General features: G+C 43.2%; 1 protein-coding gene across 4 annotated transcripts in view; it reads right to left on the bottom strand.

Annotated features, from left to right (window-relative positions):
• LOC139764786 (Kv channel-interacting protein 4) overlaps positions 1 to 17,492 on the bottom strand; it is a 737,128-nt gene that overhangs the window by 59,241 nt on the left and 660,395 nt on the right. For all 4 annotated transcript variants that reach the window (XM_071691804.1, XM_071691895.1, XM_071691982.1 and 1 more), the window contains one exon: positions 16,847 to 16,954. In XM_071691804.1, the coding sequence (XP_071547905.1) occupies positions 16,847 to 16,954 (108 nt within the window). The remainder of the gene's footprint in view (positions 1 to 16,846; positions 16,955 to 17,492) is intronic.

Genomic DNA, 17,492 nt, shown 5'->3' with positions numbered 1-17,492 from the left:
ACTGGGACGATCTCAGTATTTTGGTCGGGGCAACAGCGTGAGGTTCACAAGCTATGAAGCCTTATATAATACTATGTAATACTTGATCAGTGATTCGTGGTTTTTTGGCTCACAATTCTTACACTCAAAAGTAATTCTCAACTATTTGTACATTATAAGCGGGAACCTTTGTACCTTTATAATAATTCTACTTTTGTGCATTAGGTCTGCTTATCACAAAATTCGAAGGAATTCCATGACCTTCAATGAAACAATATCAAGTTTCTGAAACATCACTCCAAATGCATCAACTCCATCACTTCTTTTGATATAGTTTTACAATATAAAGTCCACGGTACGTCTGGCAGCCACCTTTAAAGCTCCATTTGGATTACTGCCGCACTACATACCATGTGATTTTGTTGTCGCGGTTTAAAGTAGTGCCGTTGTAATATAAAATCAGCTATACACTTCTTATCGATTAATTTATTTTTTCTCGACAGTTCATATAAATACGTATAGATGAAAGTTACTGATTGGTTGAGGAAGGCTTTTGATTGGCTTTTTCTTTTAGTTTCTGACACCAGAGGGACCACGACAGTCAGGGATCTGTGGGAGGAGGCTGTTGTGGATAATGTGGATAGCGGTCGTACGGAGGAGGGATGTAAGGATACGGGTATGGGTAGTGGGTTGGATATGGCGGGTAGCCTGTTGGTCTGGGTGGGGAGGGAGCGATGCGGTTGCGGGTAGGGGGATGTGGCACGGAGTAAAAGTAGGACACCAGGATGTAAACTATCAAAGTCATGAGCACTGCCGTCAGGATGCACACTAGGGAGGGCCACACCTCTGCCACGTACACTGATTGCACTTGGTTAGTCTTCCTGTCTTCTTCGCCTAGGCTAAGAGACAGCCAGTTAGGTTTCGGGTAAGGAGTTACGTTGTTTTCTTCAGTTTCCTCTGGAGATCTGTGCTCGTACACAAGCGGCCGACGTTCCGCTTGCGACTCAGTCATGGCTGAGGAGCAAACCGAGGGTCTCGGCGATGCAGGAGGAACTAAGGAACAAGGAAAGTCTAATGCATCGGCGTCAGCTATGGCTGGCATCGAGTGGGAGTTCCTTGGGGGTCGAGTCTTGTTAGAGCGAGGTAGCGAAGAAGACTCGTAGTTGTCGAGACGTGTGTGTGGGCGAGCCAGCGTCAAACTTTTCGGCGCAAGAGTCTGAGTCCGACCCGCTGGTGAGTGGCTTCTCGAGGTTGTAGGTGACACGCTGGAGCCTCGCCGTTTTTGAGGAAGCTCTAGCGAGTTTGTCATGAAGGATTCACGCCTCGACGGTGGGAGGTTGGGTAGCGGGGGTCCTGGAGGTCCAGGGGGTCCCTGTGGCAAAGGTGGTCCTGAATACGGAGAGTAACTGCGGTCACAGCTGAGTTTGCGGCTGTTGACGGTGACGCAGACAGGCGCTGGTGTCGGGTAGTCATTCATCACCACGATGGGGTGGTCTTTATGTTGCTGCGGCTCTACAGAGTCCGAAGCTTTTCGTCTGGGGCCGGAACCCCTCGTACCGCCAGCACCCATATAGGAAGTATAGTATGAAGCGGAATTCTGGAACGTAATGAGAATTGATGGTCTGGTGTCTGGCGACTCCGATATTTCAGGTTCTTGGAAATCCTGCACCACGTCTAGGGAAGAGTTCCTGTACAGAAGTGAGTCCACATTGTCTTCCATTTCCTTCTCCAGTGAGTGGGCTTTGGTGTATCCACACCAGGTGGATCGCGTGGGCGGTGGACGCCTCATGTAGGAGATACCGTTGATCCAGTTCTCTCCATCATCGTCCTCAAGCTGCTTGCCATGACCGTTTCCCCCAACAGTTCTTCCGCGTTCTTCTCTCTCAAGTCTCGTTTCGGGATGAAACATAAGAGCTCACTGAAAAGTTATATCTCACTTTCCTCCACCACCTGACCATATAAAATAACAGCACTGAACCAGAAGCTTTTAGGTAAACTAGCCCAAAAACCGTCAGTAGTCACGGAAGCAAAAAAAAACACCGGAAGTGGAGTGCTAAGTGGAGAGCAGAGCGTCCTAATGTTACCAGATCGGTGATGAATAGGTAACTGAGAACGCCGAGCGCGTCTAACTCCTCCCTCAGTCGTTTACCGTTGACGCGTCACTACCATTTTGTCTGACGGTATCGTACTTCTCGATGTCACTTGTTTATTGGAGGTCTTGAGCTATATTACACACGTGAGATGTAGCACGATATACCCTAGACTCCACTAGAGACCTTTGATGATTTAAACAGAATATATATACGAGACAAAAATATGGTAACATACGGCAAGCCAACTCGAGAAGACCTAGGTAAGTTTTCCGATGAAAGCACTCAGATCTTCTCGAAAAGTATCGTTCACAATTTCAAGTGCCTAGAGCAAAAGCTTTGTTATTGGACGATATGTAATGGATCCCTCAAGAGAGAGTGAAAGAAAAAAAAAATATGCGATCCGTTATGTTGATGCTGCCTCTGTTTTAAGAAGGTTCGATCATATTCTATTCACCGATATGACATTAAAAATGATTTTCGATTTCACTTACAATACAGTATTGCTAACTGCCCGTTTCTCGAAAACAACTCGATCTGCCTGTACACCAAGGGTAATGTGATTACTTTCACACTGAAAGACTGAGCTAACTAAACCACTGTTCTACACACTATGAATCTCCAACTTGGCGAACAATACATAGGTTAGATTCGATCTCGGATGTGCTCACGAGCCAGAGGACGATGAAGAGTGTTGGACACATGTCATCTCCGAGCAAATGAAGGCGACTATAGTAAATGTATGATACATACGCTCGATTTCGATCGTTACAAAATCGATATTCAGTCATAAAAATATTACCACTATAGTCGGATGAGAATTCACAAAAGTTGTTGTACATTCGCTACGGGTTTTGCTATACGACAACCATGTTATGGTACTGTTGCTACGATGGCTTCGAATTCGTTATAACGGTTACAAAAATTGGAGGAGAGTCGTCCTATGAGCCACAGATTTGCTGTGATTGACGCAAATTCATTACCGACGCAGCTGATTCGCAGTGTAATGCTCCACAGCCATGACAGCAGCCAAGACTTGGTTGCAGACGGTATGAATTACGAATCCATTGTAAATGTTGCATCATGTCGTAAACGGACAGTACTTTTATCAATTCTTGAAAAAGAAAAATCCTAAAACATTTAAGAATTATGTTTACCTTGACTGAACTTTTCACATGTAAAGAAAAAAAAAAGGGATGTACATATATCAACCTGCTTGTCGTTACTCTGCGAGTGAAGCGTCACCCTTCTCTAGGCTGAGGGCATCGGAGTGCAGTCTCGTTGAGGACTTTCATACTCTGAGGGAATACACCATTTACCTGCCACTGATTGTAGCGCAACATTAAAGCTGCAGGAGCCCTTGGAGAAGGAGTCCTAAGGTTGAATGATGATAATGAAAATAATACCAATAATAAGAGCAATAACAATAATGATAATACCATTGAGAATAATGATAATGATAATAACATTAATAATAATAATAATAATAATAATAATAATAATAATAATAATAATAATGATAATAATAATAAGAGTAAATGTGAATAAGAGCAAGGTTATTAGGTACAGTAGGGTTGAGGGTCAAGTCAATTGGGAGGTGAGTTTGAATGGAGAAAAACTGGAGAAAGTAAAGTGTTTTAGATATCTGGGAGTGGATCTGGCAGCGGATGGAACCATGGAAGCGGAAGTGGATCACAGGATGGGGGAGGGGGCGAAAATTCTGGGAGCCTTGAAGAATGTGTGGAAGTCGAGAACATTATCTCGGAAAGCAAAAATGGGTATGTTTGAAGGAATAGTGGTTCCAACAATGTTGTATGGTTGCGAGGCGTGGGCTATGGATAGAGTAGTGCGCAGGAGGATGGATGTGTTGGAAATGAGATGTTTGAGGACAATGTGTGGTGTGAGGTGGTTTGATCGAGTAAGTAACGTAAGGGTAAGAGAGATGTGTGGAAATAAAAAGAGCGTGGTTGAGAGAGCAGAAGAGGGTGTTTTGAAATGGTTTGGGCACATGGAGAGAATGAGTGAGGAAAGATTGACCAAGAGGATATATGTGTCGGAGGTGGAGGGAACGAGGAGAAGAGGGAGACCAAATTGGAGGTGGAAAGATGGAGTGAAAAAGATTTTGTGTGATCGGGGCCTGAACATGCAGGAGGGTGAAAGGAGGGCAAGGAATAGAGTGAATTGGAGCGATGTGGTATACCGGGGTTAACGTGCTGTCAGTGGATTGAATCAGGGCATGTGAAGCGTCTGGGGTAAACCATGGAAAGCTGTGTAGGTATGTATATTTGCGTGTGTGGACGTATGTATATACATGTGTATGGGGGTGGGTTGGGCCATTTCTTTCGTCTGTTTCCTTGCGCTACCTCGCAAACGCGGGAGACAGCGACAAAGCAAAAAAAAAAAAAAAAAAGAAAATAATAATAATAATGATAATAATAATAATAATAATAATGATTATACTAATGGTAATAATGATTTTCTATCATTGATAATGATAATAGTAATGACAAAAAGATGATAATACCCATCATCCCTAATGACAAGGGAGAAACAACGCTGCTCACGTATCTCCTGCGTGCCGTAGAAGGCGTCTGCGAGGGGCCTGAGAAGACGAGAAGGGCGGAAGAAGATGAGAGGGGTGGGAGAAGGGGGAAGGTGAAAAACTGGAAATCCTTTCCTCCTGTTTTATCACACTCTAAGAGCTATGCGAGGACTTTTCCTCGATGCCTTAGTTCCTGGTGCTTCCTCACTAAAGACGAGCACCTACAAAACTAGAAATGTGTTACATGGAACACTTGTCCCACCTGCATCACAACCATGCAATACTTGTCTCGCCTGCAGTACAAACATAAAGTTTATTTTTTTTTTTTTTCATCAGGGCATAACGCAGGCAAAATCCAAACTAGAGTTACGGTCTTATGCCATTTAGTTCTTTAGATGTTGGGAAACGACGCTATAAAGTTTCATGACCAGAGATGGAATTTTCCTAAAGTTATGAGGCAAGTTATGTTCAAGTTTATATCGTTTATATGATATAAAACAGTACAGTACAGACTGCTGGGATCTTTCGGGGATGTCTGATGATGGTGGTAGAGATCATCAGCAAATATGACATCAGTGCTACAATAAAAGCAGAAAAGAAATACCTCATTAAACGTATTAATGGCGCTGCTTTCAACTACTTTAACTGGTAAATCAATCCACGTGTTTACAATCCTCCTGTAGAAAAAATTTCTCTGCTTCAAGGTGAAACGTTTGCCCACGGCTCTTGTTCATTCTGACAGATAGACAGTAAAGCAGCAGTAAGACACGATTTGCTAATCAGGATTTAATCCTCAACATTTCGACAGTTCTCCTCAGAAGAATACATATTCTCCTGAAGAAGACAATTGTGGAGATGTTTAGAATTGAACCCTCGTGTCTCGCTGCTACGAATTTGAATCCATTACGACGAGTGAAATAAGACAAATGTAGCCTTAAGTTCGCCTCTTGCATCGAGACGATCAAAGCTTTTTTTTTTTTTTGGTAATTCCAAGTTCCTGGTATCACATACCTTCCTAACCTTCTCATTTCTAAGCGAAATCATTTCATGTAGTCAAGCCCTCATAAGATGTGAATGTTCAGTGTATGATTTCTCATAATGAAATATAGATACTAGCGAGTTTAAGATATGCTTTGAAAACTATATGATTTTTACAAATGCTATAGTATCGGTATATGAAAGATTTGAAGTTGACTGACTTACAGACGACAAGAGGATGAGACAAGTTATCGCACTTAAGAAGTTAAGTTGGCGTTCTATAGAGAAAGAGTTTTCGTGTGTAGAGGATTGAATTGACGTACTGAGGATGTTAACGTCTTAAATCTAGAGATGAAGGAACTACACTGAGCAATTTTGGCTAATTGTCTTGAACAAGTGAATATGCCAAATAATTATGGTTATCATTGTACTTAGGGCTAAGGTTAAGGTACTAAGTTCGAAGCGAGAATTATCTTTATATGATTGTCTGTGCTCAGATTTCTGTCATATGGATATAATATGTCACTGACTTTATAATTTTCTCTAGAGAACACTTTTCTTGTGAACGACATGAATTTTCTTTCCATGAAGGAAGAGACTCTAACCACGTTTTAAACGCAAGTTTGGATGCGTGTTTCCATATCATATTTCCAAAAATGCCCCTCGTAGGGGGTTATATATAAACATGATATATGCATTAACATGAGAGATGATATGGGCTTCCTATATAGTGAAAGTGTATGTGGTCTTCGAAATATCCTTAATACCAGATAGGGGTATTAACAAATTGCGACATAATGTTGTAAGAACATCATCAGTACCGTAATATTAGTCGATCATCTCGCAGCACCATCTCCTAGCAATGTCGAAACGGTAAGCTGTCATACAAGACCAGAATATACGTGGGTCTGTCTACATCCAGCAACATGATATGGTGACCCGCCATCCAGCAACATGATATTCGTTAATCGTCGCTGAGGCGAACAATATGTGAATCATCACTTCGATTCATAATATCAGTTAGTCCTCATCTAACAACATAATACTGAACCGTTGTTTATAGCAATGTCGTATAAGCGGTCTGAATATAACTGCCCAGTGTTGGCGAGTCGTCATATAACTCCACAATATTCGTACGGCGTCCTCATCTGGCAACACGGCGGGTCGACAAAACTCAGACGGAAGCAGATGATCTCGAGAAATTTCGTCAGGCTATCAATTTTTTTTTTTTCGGTCTTTATGGTACAATATTTCAATTCGAGGATGTGAATCGTTAGAGATCGGATCCTATGAATCCGTAAGCTGGCTACTATTGAGCCGAGAGACCTTTAATAAATACAATAAAACGATCAGGTGCCAATACGAAAGAAAGCTGGATTTGGTAATGTAAACAACGGGACACTAACCCACTGATCTCTCCAGTTGATGATTTTACTGACTTTGTTGACGAGTATTTTCTTGTTTGTCTGCGAGTGGAATGTAATCAGAATTCCCTATATTCAATGTAATTCTATTTAGTAGTAGTTTCCCCCTCGCGAACTAATCATGTTACTGATTTTAGATTAATGAAATGAGACTCATTATCGATAATGAGACAGTGACAAGAGATAATGATAACGTTGATGAAAGGGATTGCTTATTAGATATCATCTTGCACTGTGAAGATAATCATTCTTTTTCTATAAATTTTGTGATTTCGACATGATTTCGTTGCCACCAGTATTGGCATATGCATACTTGATTAAGAGTTCTGCGCAATCACTAAAAGTTTGTGGGGCATGTCTTTAGCGTTCGACAGCGAAAATTTCTTGAAGATATCAGTATTCGTTTACTGATGATGACGAAGTTGTGAGTCCCATGAACTATATGGTATATTTTGAATACGAGTGACGAAGATACTATGGAAAGTATATATCATTTATCTTTTATTATACTTTGTCGCTGTCTCCCGCGTTAGCGAGGTAGCACAAGGAAACAGACGAAAGAATGGCCCAACCCACCCAACTACACATGTATATAAATACACGCCCACATACGCACATATACAAATCTATACATTTTAACGTATACATACATATACGTACACAGACATATACATATATACACATGTACATATTCAAACTTGCTGCCTTTATCCATTTCCGTCGCTACTCCGCCACACATGAAATGGCACCCCCCTCCCCCCGCGCGAGGTAGCGCTAGGTAAAGACAACAAATGCCAAATTCACTCACACTCAGTCTCTAGATGTCATGTGTAATGCACCGAACCACAGCTCCCTTTCCACATCCAGGCCCCACAAAACTTTCCATGGTTTACCCCAGACGCTTCACATGCCCAGGTTCAATCCATCGACAGCACGTCGACTCCGGTATACCACATCGTTCCAATTCACTCTATTCCTTGCACGCCTTTCATCCTCCAGTATGTTCAGGCCCCGATCGCTCAAAATATTTTTCACTCCATCCTTCCACCTCCAATTTGGTCTCCCACTTCTCCTCGTTCCCTCCACCTCTGACACATATATCCTCTTTGTCATTCTTTCCTCACTCATTCTCTCCATGTGACCAAACCATTTCAATACACCCTCTTCTGCTCTCTCAACCACTCTTTTTATCACCACACATCTCTCTTACCCTTTCATTACTTACTCGATCAAACCACCTCACACCACATATTGTCCGCAAACATCTCATTTCCAACACATCCATCCTCCGCACAACCCTATCTATAGCCCACACCTCGCTACCATATAACACTGTTGGAACCACTATTCCTTCAAACATACCCATTTTTGCTCTCCGAGATAAGGTTCTCGCCTTCCACTCATTCTTCAACGCTCCCAAAACCTTCGCCTCCTCCCCCACCCTATGACTCACTTCTGCTTCCATGGTTCCATTTGCTGCTAAGTCCACTCCCAGATATCTAAAACACTTCACTTCCTCCAGTTTTTCTCCATTCAAACTTGCCTCCAAGTTGACTTGTCCCTTAACCCTACTGAACCTAATAACCTTGCTCTTATTCACATTTACTCTCAGCTTTCTTCTATTCACTCACTTTACCAAACTCAGTCATCAGCTTCTGCAGTTTCTCATCCGAATCAGCCACCAGCGTTGTACCATCAGCGAACAACAACTGGCTCACTTCCTAAGCCCTCTCATCCACAACAGACTGCATACTTGCCACTCTCTCCAAAACTCTTGCATTCACCTCCCTAACAACCCCATCCATAAAAGAATTAAACAACCATCACGCACCCCTGCCGCAAACTGACATTTACAGGGAACCAATTACTTTTCCTCTCTTTCTACTCGTACACATGCCTTACATCCACGATAAAAACTTCTCACTGCTTCTAGCAACTTACCTCCCACACCATATACTCTTAATACCTTCCATAAAGCATCTCTATCAACTTTATCATACGCCTTCTCCAGATCCATAAATGCTACGTACAAATCCATTTGTTTTTCTAATTATTTATCACATACATTCTTCAGAGCAAACACCTGATCCACACATCCTCTACCACTTCTGAAACCACACTGCTCTTCTCCAATCTGATGCTCTGTACATGCCTTCACCCTCGCAATCAATGCCTTCCCATATAATTTCCCAGGAATACTCAACAAACTTATACCTCTGCAATTTGAACACTCGCCTTTATCCCCTTTGCCTTTGTACAATGGCACTATGCAAGCATTCCGCCAATCTTCAGGCACATCACCATGAATCATACATACATTGAATATCATCACCTACCGGTCAACAACAGTCACCTCCTTTCTAAGTAAATTCCACTGCAATACCATCCAAACCCGCAGCCTTGCCGGCTTTTATCTTCCGCAAAGCTTTCACTACCTCTTCTCTGTTTACCAAACCATTCTCCCTGACCCTCTCACTTAGCACACCACCTCGACCAAAACACCCTATATCTGCCACTCTTATCATCAAACACATTCAACAAACCTTCAAAATATTCACTCCATCTCCTCACTTTACCACTGCTTGTGGTGTTATTCACTATAATCTCTCTCATTAGGGTGATTAACACCAAAATCGGTACTAGTTGCAGTGACTGGAGGAGACAACAGATCTCAGAAACCATTCACATTACCGAGAAATCATCTGCCATCAACATCCAGACAAACATGACCCCCCCCCCCCCTCCCCGCTATACAGGTCTTTGATGTCCCACCAACAGGACGTACACCTAATGCCGTTTTACTTCTGTGGAACGCGTCAATGATCCGGCACAAGCTACCGAGTCCGCCATTTCATGGCAGGGGGAACGTGTCACTGATCCACCCGGTTCTGCGTTACGAAGATCAGAGAGAATCAGACGAGCCCGAACTGACCTCAACGCCGCACCTGAACAATAACGGTCTCACTTAGCCCAACTCAGTGTATTTAGTGAACTGTCTATATTCCTACTTAGTATGATATCGTTCTTTTATGTTTCCTTAACCGAGAGTTTTTCTGTATTTCTGTTAATTTGTATCGCTTTTGGTGTTTTCCCTAACTTTTTAAGCGCTATGTACTGTGGTTGGATGAGCAGCTGGATTGACTGTGGGCCGACTGCCGCAACCAGGAATCGAAACCATATACTCGACCCTGGGCGGCCCGCGAATGAGTCACGGTCAGGAACGCTAACCGATACACCACGGAAATCTCTCTCTCTCTCTCTCTCTCTCTCTCTCTCTCTCTCTCTCTCTCTCTCTATATATATATATATATATATATATATATATATGTTTGTCTTTTTATTCATATTTAGCTTTTAACTCTTTGCTACGACCCTTGGATATGGTAGCATGTCCTTTGATCTGACCCACAAGGATCGAGTTAAAGCTCAAGGTTTTACCGTCGTGTTCAAGAGATTGACTATCAGCGGATACGCGTGATACCCAGGATTTATATGCGAAAATATAATCTCTTTCGTCGCTTGCAATGAATAAATCACAGGACCCATATATGTCATGAAGGCCAGGCGAACGCAGGCGCATATAATCCAATGATTCTGTTTCACTTGAAGGTCTGCATGATGGTCTCTCATCGGCAGTTGTGGCCAAAGTTACAATAATTTCGTATAAAACTCTGCAAAGTAACTCCTTTTTTCATATATGGAATTACATCGTGATAGAAGTTTTAATGTTCAAATAGCAGACAGTTTTAGTGGAGTAAAGAACTGTATAGTTGCACCTAACCTCTGGATTTCCTAAGTGTCAAAACACTGTCTTACTCTCTCGTCCTGCCATAAGACTGTGATCTGTTGAGCTATGATACTGATAGTGGGAGGCAGGCAAGACTGTAGTAACAACTGGAGGTGCTCGACGCTGAGTGAGGATATCATCTCTGTGCTCAGGAATACGTCCCTAAACCGTCTTGTGACGAAAGAACAAAGTGTGTTTACCTGAGACTGTGTACCGTGAGGTGATGCACCGTAGGATCCACTACGTTCTCACTGTTTCTATGTGATGGAAAGAATCTTGCAAATGCACAAGCCTTTACCAGCTCTATGAAGGTGACTGGTAGAAGAAAGGTGGGTGCCTCAGACTCGAATGGTTGCACTTGACCCACCAGGGGAAACCTCGAGTATAAGGTGTCAGCGAGGATAAGCGTCGTCACGGCACTTCTCTCTCTCATTCCAGCAAGAGATTATATTGAGGCAGGCCACACCTGAGAGGGCCACGTGGGCCGCCATCGTCGTCATCCTGTTAGCGTGACTGTCAAACATCCGTGGCTTCGGTGACACCTAAAGTCATCAGCCATGACCTCTCGCTCGTGTCTGAACTGGAACTTATTTTAGCTCTCTCCTTTGCTTATCGATTACGTGGAGGAGGAGGAGGTCTCTCTCTCTCTCTCTCTCTCTCTCTCTCTCTCTCTCTCTCTCTCTCTCTCTCTCTCTCTCCTCCTTTCAACAATGTCTTTAAGCTTATTACTCCCAAATGTCACTCGCCCACAATGCATTCTATTTCAGCTCACGTGGATACGGTTCTCCTCAGAATGTTTCGTCACATCTCAACTGAGCCTTTGGATCTGTTTATTTGATTTCTCAGCTGTCCATTGGTTGCACAGACGGTATCTGGTTTCTCAGCTGTCCTGGTCTCATAAGCTCTGTCTGGTCTCTCAGTTGTTACTTGCTTAAACAGGGGCTCTCTGGTGTCTCAGCTGTACATGGTGTTACGAAGGTTATCTGGTGTCTCAGCTGTCCTTGGTGTCTCAGCTGTACCTGGTCATATTCTCCTGCTTTTCTAGGTTCTGTTTACGATTTAGGTAAGAGACACAAAAGGTTGTCCCGTAGGTCTACTAAAAAAAATAGGCACCTTGATTTTAAACGGATCTTAACACTTTTCTTTAATCCAGACACAGACTCAACGATATGAGCACAGAGGAGTGAGTGTGGGCATTAGTGATAAAAAGCAAACGTGTACGTGTGGTGGTGATTCTTGGCACTTTTGATTTCGACATCTTGCTTTCATTAATATAACTCGTAACTCTGGTGGATGCCATAAGGCAAACAGCATCTCGCTCTCAGGCATTTTGAAAGGTTTATTGGTTCTGAACATCATGAGGCTACTGTCTCACTGACCAGGTCGTAGAGACGTGGAGGATCTGGTAGCAGGCACGGTTAGGGGCCAGGTTGATCGGATCATATACGGGACTTTGCACCTGGAGTGGGTTAGGTTAAAAGGATAATACACGACGTCATACCTGGCATGGGAAGGAGCCGCAGGTTATGTGGGGTGCTGAATATGGCTTAAGACGGAGTTATGAAGAGTTTGGATCTTTTAACTGGTGCGAGCAATAATGAAGGAGCGTTCAAGAGTTTGTAACTAGCAAGTAACAAAACCAAGGAACAAGCAAAACTAGATCTAGTACCTAACACCTGAGAAAGACGGATTCCTAGGAAATGTTGGCTCTTGTGCCTGGCGGAGCGTGTGGAAGAGGATGAACAAAGAAGTTTCATCAGCGTGAGAAGAGGACTAGCAAAATAGAGGACCTGTGGTTGATGTGGTAAAGACTTGCAGTCATGCACGGTATTCCATTTGTCACTGGACGGACTCAGGGTGTGTATGGCACCGAGCAACTGATGTTGAGCGATTCTTGGGGGACGTGTGGAACCATGTATCTTGAGGCTCGGGGAAGCAATGTGGGACCTGGCCTTAAGACCAGTCTCTATGAAGCCATAATCCTGCAGGGTTTGAGAAGGTATCACTGGTTGACGGGAACGTATACCTGACCGAGATTTGACGAGACCTTAAGGTTTCTTCCTGCCGTAGTAAGGGGTGTGGCTGGCCTGTAAGTCGACACCTGCTGGCGTCTGCTGCTTCAGTGGGATTATAAAGTTCTAGGAGAGTTGTGAGGAGGTAGAAGGTGTTGACAAGGTGAACAAGGGGAAGTGGAACAAACAAGAGAAGAAGGGAAGAGGAAGATGAGGAGGAAAGATCTACAGTGAACGGGTGAAGAACAGTAGAACAAAACGAGGGATATTGATGATGGACTAAGTGGAGTGCGAAGGATCAAACCACCTCACATCATACACTGTCCTCAAACATTTCTTTTCCAACACACCCACCTTCCTCCGCTCATTCTTATCTATGGCCCGCGTCTCGCATCAATATTAGGACTTGATGGTCGTGGTAACCATTCAAAGAATTTTGATGGCCAGATATATCAGCCATCTGCTTCACTAATCTACATAGTTTCCGTGCCACTCACTTTTCTACTTAATACGTCAGTTGTGTGTGTGTGTGTGTGTGTGTGTGTGTGTGTGTGTGTGTGTGTGAGGAAATGATAAGTCTTTTCATTAGGTGTTGCTGTCTGAAGGCGTCCTTGATATGGATATGCTCACTTATAAACATCCTTGAAGTGGGTATGCCCAGCCTGAGACGTAACTTGTCGGTTGTATAGCCAACCTATGGCGTCTTTTAAGGTGGATGCGGATACTCTGTTTGCACCAGCAACACGTCATTTAACTGGTTGGTCCTCTTGGCTGCCAGGATCATTTAGGCCGTCATCGATAACCACCCAACTGAAAGAACTTGAACACCTTGTTGAGGTGTTGAGGGTAGCTCTGAGATCACACACTCTCGCACTGCATACATAGCACTTCCCAAATATTTGTCGGCCTGCCTCTCCTTCAGGGTCTTTCTCGTCCCAACACCTCCCTCCTTCCTCCATCCACCCTGATTCCTCCCTCACCCATTCCTTCTTCCTCACACAGTTCGTCTCCCTCAGACGTCCAGTCTTCGAGTTCACGACACATCGGGTATCATCTCCCGAAGACTCCTTGCATGTCTTCCGACGCTTGCTTGCCTCTTCTTCCTCCAGGTCGTCTCTGGGGTGATCCAATCTAAAGACAGGGACGCGTTGGACGGACTGACTCAGCAGATTCATATATGGCGTATGGGACATCTACTGTGTAGATGTAGACATACCGTGCCATAGGCCGGTACAGTGGCAGAGGACGGTACAGTGAAACATAATTGTACAGTGACTTATGATCGTATCGAGTCAAATGATGGTACAGTGCTACATCACAGTACAGTGTCACATAACGATAGTGTCACATGACGGTACAGTGCCACATGATACTGTAGTGCTGCATGATGCCCATAATGGTACAATGGCACATGACGGTACAGTGCCACATGATCGAGCAGTGGCAAATGGCAGTACAGTGCCATATGATACTGGTGTCGCACGGCGGCACAGTGCTCTATGGTACACAGAACAGCAGAATGCCACCTGGTACTATAGTTTTATGTCACATAGACCGGTACAATGTCGCATGACGGTACAGCGCTCCATGGCACATAAGAACGGCGTAGACAAATATAATGGTTTCAGCGTATTATGATATATGAAATAGAGCCGCTTGACGCTAAAGTTCCACAGGTAAACATCCACGAGCCTCTCCCCTGAGGATATCAAATATTTACTGGAGCTTAATCTTTTTTCTAACCCAGTACGGAATATTATACGTGGCCGGAAAATATTGAAAAAAATATGAATCATATTAGAATGTGGTACCGTAACGTATTGTTCAGGGGTTACCTCGACGCATGAGTGAAAAGAAAGGAAAATCCACATAGAAAACTTTCGAATATATATATATATATATATATATATATATATATATATATATATATAGATAGATAGATAGATAGATAGATAGATAGATAGATAGATAGATAGATAGAGAGAGAGAGAGAGAGAGAGAGAGAGAGAGAGAGAGAGAGAGAGAGAGAGAGAGAGAGAAGAGTCTAAAGAGGATGACCGGTTCTGGGATGCGAGTCGGTTGTTGTTTGCTGATGAAACATTACTAGTGGCAAATACGACCAAGAAGTTCGTCACTTTTTCACTGTATGCCATTTCCTTATTATTTGTCTCTTTCGTATTAGCCCTTAATCATTGTCTCTCTCTCTCTTTCTCTCTCTCTCTCTCTCTCTCTCTCTCTCTCTCTCTCTCTCTCTGTCTCTGTCTCTCTCTCTCCCCCCGGTGGTCTCGTTGCAACAAGCCCTGACCCGGCAAACATGACCCCCCAGTTAGCCCGGGCATGAAGCCATTAACCGTGGCGATAACCTCTCTTCATCCCCCCTGGCACCATCAGCACCAGTAATCCTATAAGAGTTAGTTCATATCCAGCACAAGCCCTCCGCTCTCGCGTGTCCTGTTCGAAGCATTTATATCGAGTCGACTGAAGCAGTAAAGCCCAATCTGAAGCATTATTACCCGACATAACGAATCACAAGGGAGATGAGTTCAGCATCAATGGGACATGTCAATTAATTTATAGATATATTTCCTTTTTTTTTCCTACGATTTGTAAAAGCCGCTCTGTAGCTAATGCTAAGTGCACTCTGTTGCTTTCATGACTGATGGATTTAATTCTGTTTATACGAATGGGATGAAATGAGCTCTTGTTTGAAGCGCTGGATGTCGACGACGAACTAGCCTCATATTCCTCATTATCATATGTGCAAAAAATACTGATATATATATATATATATATATATATATATATATATATATATATATATATATATATATATATATATATATGAAAGATACTTTGTTTTCTCCACGTTCTCAATTTTGTATCCCTGGCTGGCAATAAAGTTTGGTTTGATGTGAAAGACTAAAATGTATAGTTTTCGCGTTTTCAAGTTTGAACCACTGGATGGCAATAAAAAGAAAAGGTTTGATGTAAAAGACAAAAATAGCATCTCTTTTTCATATTTTCAAATTTTGAAATGTAGATATGGAAATAAAAGATTTGTTGTAAAAGAGCAAAAGATTTCTCTTTTTCACAATAACAGACTTGTACTGGTGGGAGGTAATAACAAACGTGTACTGGTGGGAGATGGTAACAACAGACTTGTACTGGTGATAATAACAGACTTGGACTAGTGGGAGGTAATTACAAACTTGTACTGGTGGGAGATGGTAACAACAGACTTGTACTGGTGGTGATAACAGACTTGGACTAGTGGGAGGTAATTACAAACTTGTACTGGTGGGAGATGGTAACAACAGACTTGTACTGGTGGTGATAACAGACTTGGACTAGTGGGAGGTAATTACAAACTTGTACTGGTGGGAGGTGTTAAAAAAAGCTTGAAGTTTAATGAGTAAGGGATTTTCTTTTTATGAAGAACGAGTTTGTCACTGGGCATTAAGAACGGCACAGAAAAAAATGTAATGCTTTAAAAGAATGAAATAGATATTTTCTTCATTTCTGCGTCCCTCTCTATCTTCCCAAGTTCAGTCCTCTCTCTCTCTCTCTCTCTCTCTCTCTCTCTCTCTCTCTCTCTCTCTCTCTCTCTCTCTCTCTGTCTCAACAAAGACTCCTAAATCGCCTGACAGACTGATTTTTGAAATCAAGAACTGAATAGCTACCACCTGAAGGTAATCGAGCCTTTCGAGACACATACTACGTGTTGCTGGAGGAGGATCCAGCGGTTAGGCGACAGAAACATTACGAGAAACAAGTGGACTGACCTGTGAGAACACTGCCACCCAACCCACGACCTACCTTCGTGAGGTTGCTGAAGAATAAACTGAAACTTGATTACAACTTTCAAGTTCCTCAGTCGAGGGAAGGAAGTGCTCGAGGACCCACGAGTGTGCAGTTCTTTCTCCCATAATATGCAGATAACACCATAATAAGCTCCCTCCCCCTCTCTTTCTCATTCTTTCCCCACCCTCTCTTTCTCTCTCTCTCCCCCTCTCTCTCTCTCTCAAACACCTTACCTGCATACAGGACTGGATGAACTCGTCGATCGTGACTACCCCGTCGCCGTTTAGATCCAGCTTCTTGAAGAGTCGCTCCACGTGTTCCCGGGTCTGTTTGTCCTCGACCTGCCGCCAGAAAAGAGGGGTTATTGTGAGGGAGGAGATGGTGGTAGCGGGTCCGTAGTAATGGTCGGGGTGCGATCATAACCGATATCACGGTACCTTTGGAAAGATAAAGAGATGATGGAGAACAGGTGTGGGTGCATGAGAGACACCTGAGAATCTCTGAGAGACAGGGAGAGATGGTGAAAGAGTGTATGATAGTTCTGGAAATTTGAAAGATGCTTCAGGAATTGGTAGGAATCAGCCAAGTGTCATGATAGATGGCAAGGCGAAGATACGAGTGAGTGAGAATGGTGTGAAAAAAAAAAAATACAAATGTGTGAGAGAATCTACATGGTACAAGAGACATTCAGAAAATGTGGTCGTCGATGAAGAGAAATATCATGGGCGGGTGAAGCAGATGCATGGCAGTGTAGATGATGAGGTGGAGTGCGAAAGATAATGGGGATCTGATGGTAAAGAGGATAAGAGGTTTTGGGAAACGATGTAGGGAGTTCAGCGATAAAGGTGTCGGTAGATGGTGAAGAGGAGGAGGTCCATA

The sequence above is a fragment of the Panulirus ornatus genome, chromosome 1 (assembly GCF_036320965.1).
Source record: "Panulirus ornatus isolate Po-2019 chromosome 1, ASM3632096v1, whole genome shotgun sequence".
In the NCBI taxonomy this organism is placed as follows: domain Eukaryota; kingdom Metazoa; phylum Arthropoda; class Malacostraca; order Decapoda; family Palinuridae; genus Panulirus; species Panulirus ornatus.
Note: the sequence above shows the minus strand (reverse complement) of the source record. Positions and strands in the feature narration are given on the sequence as shown.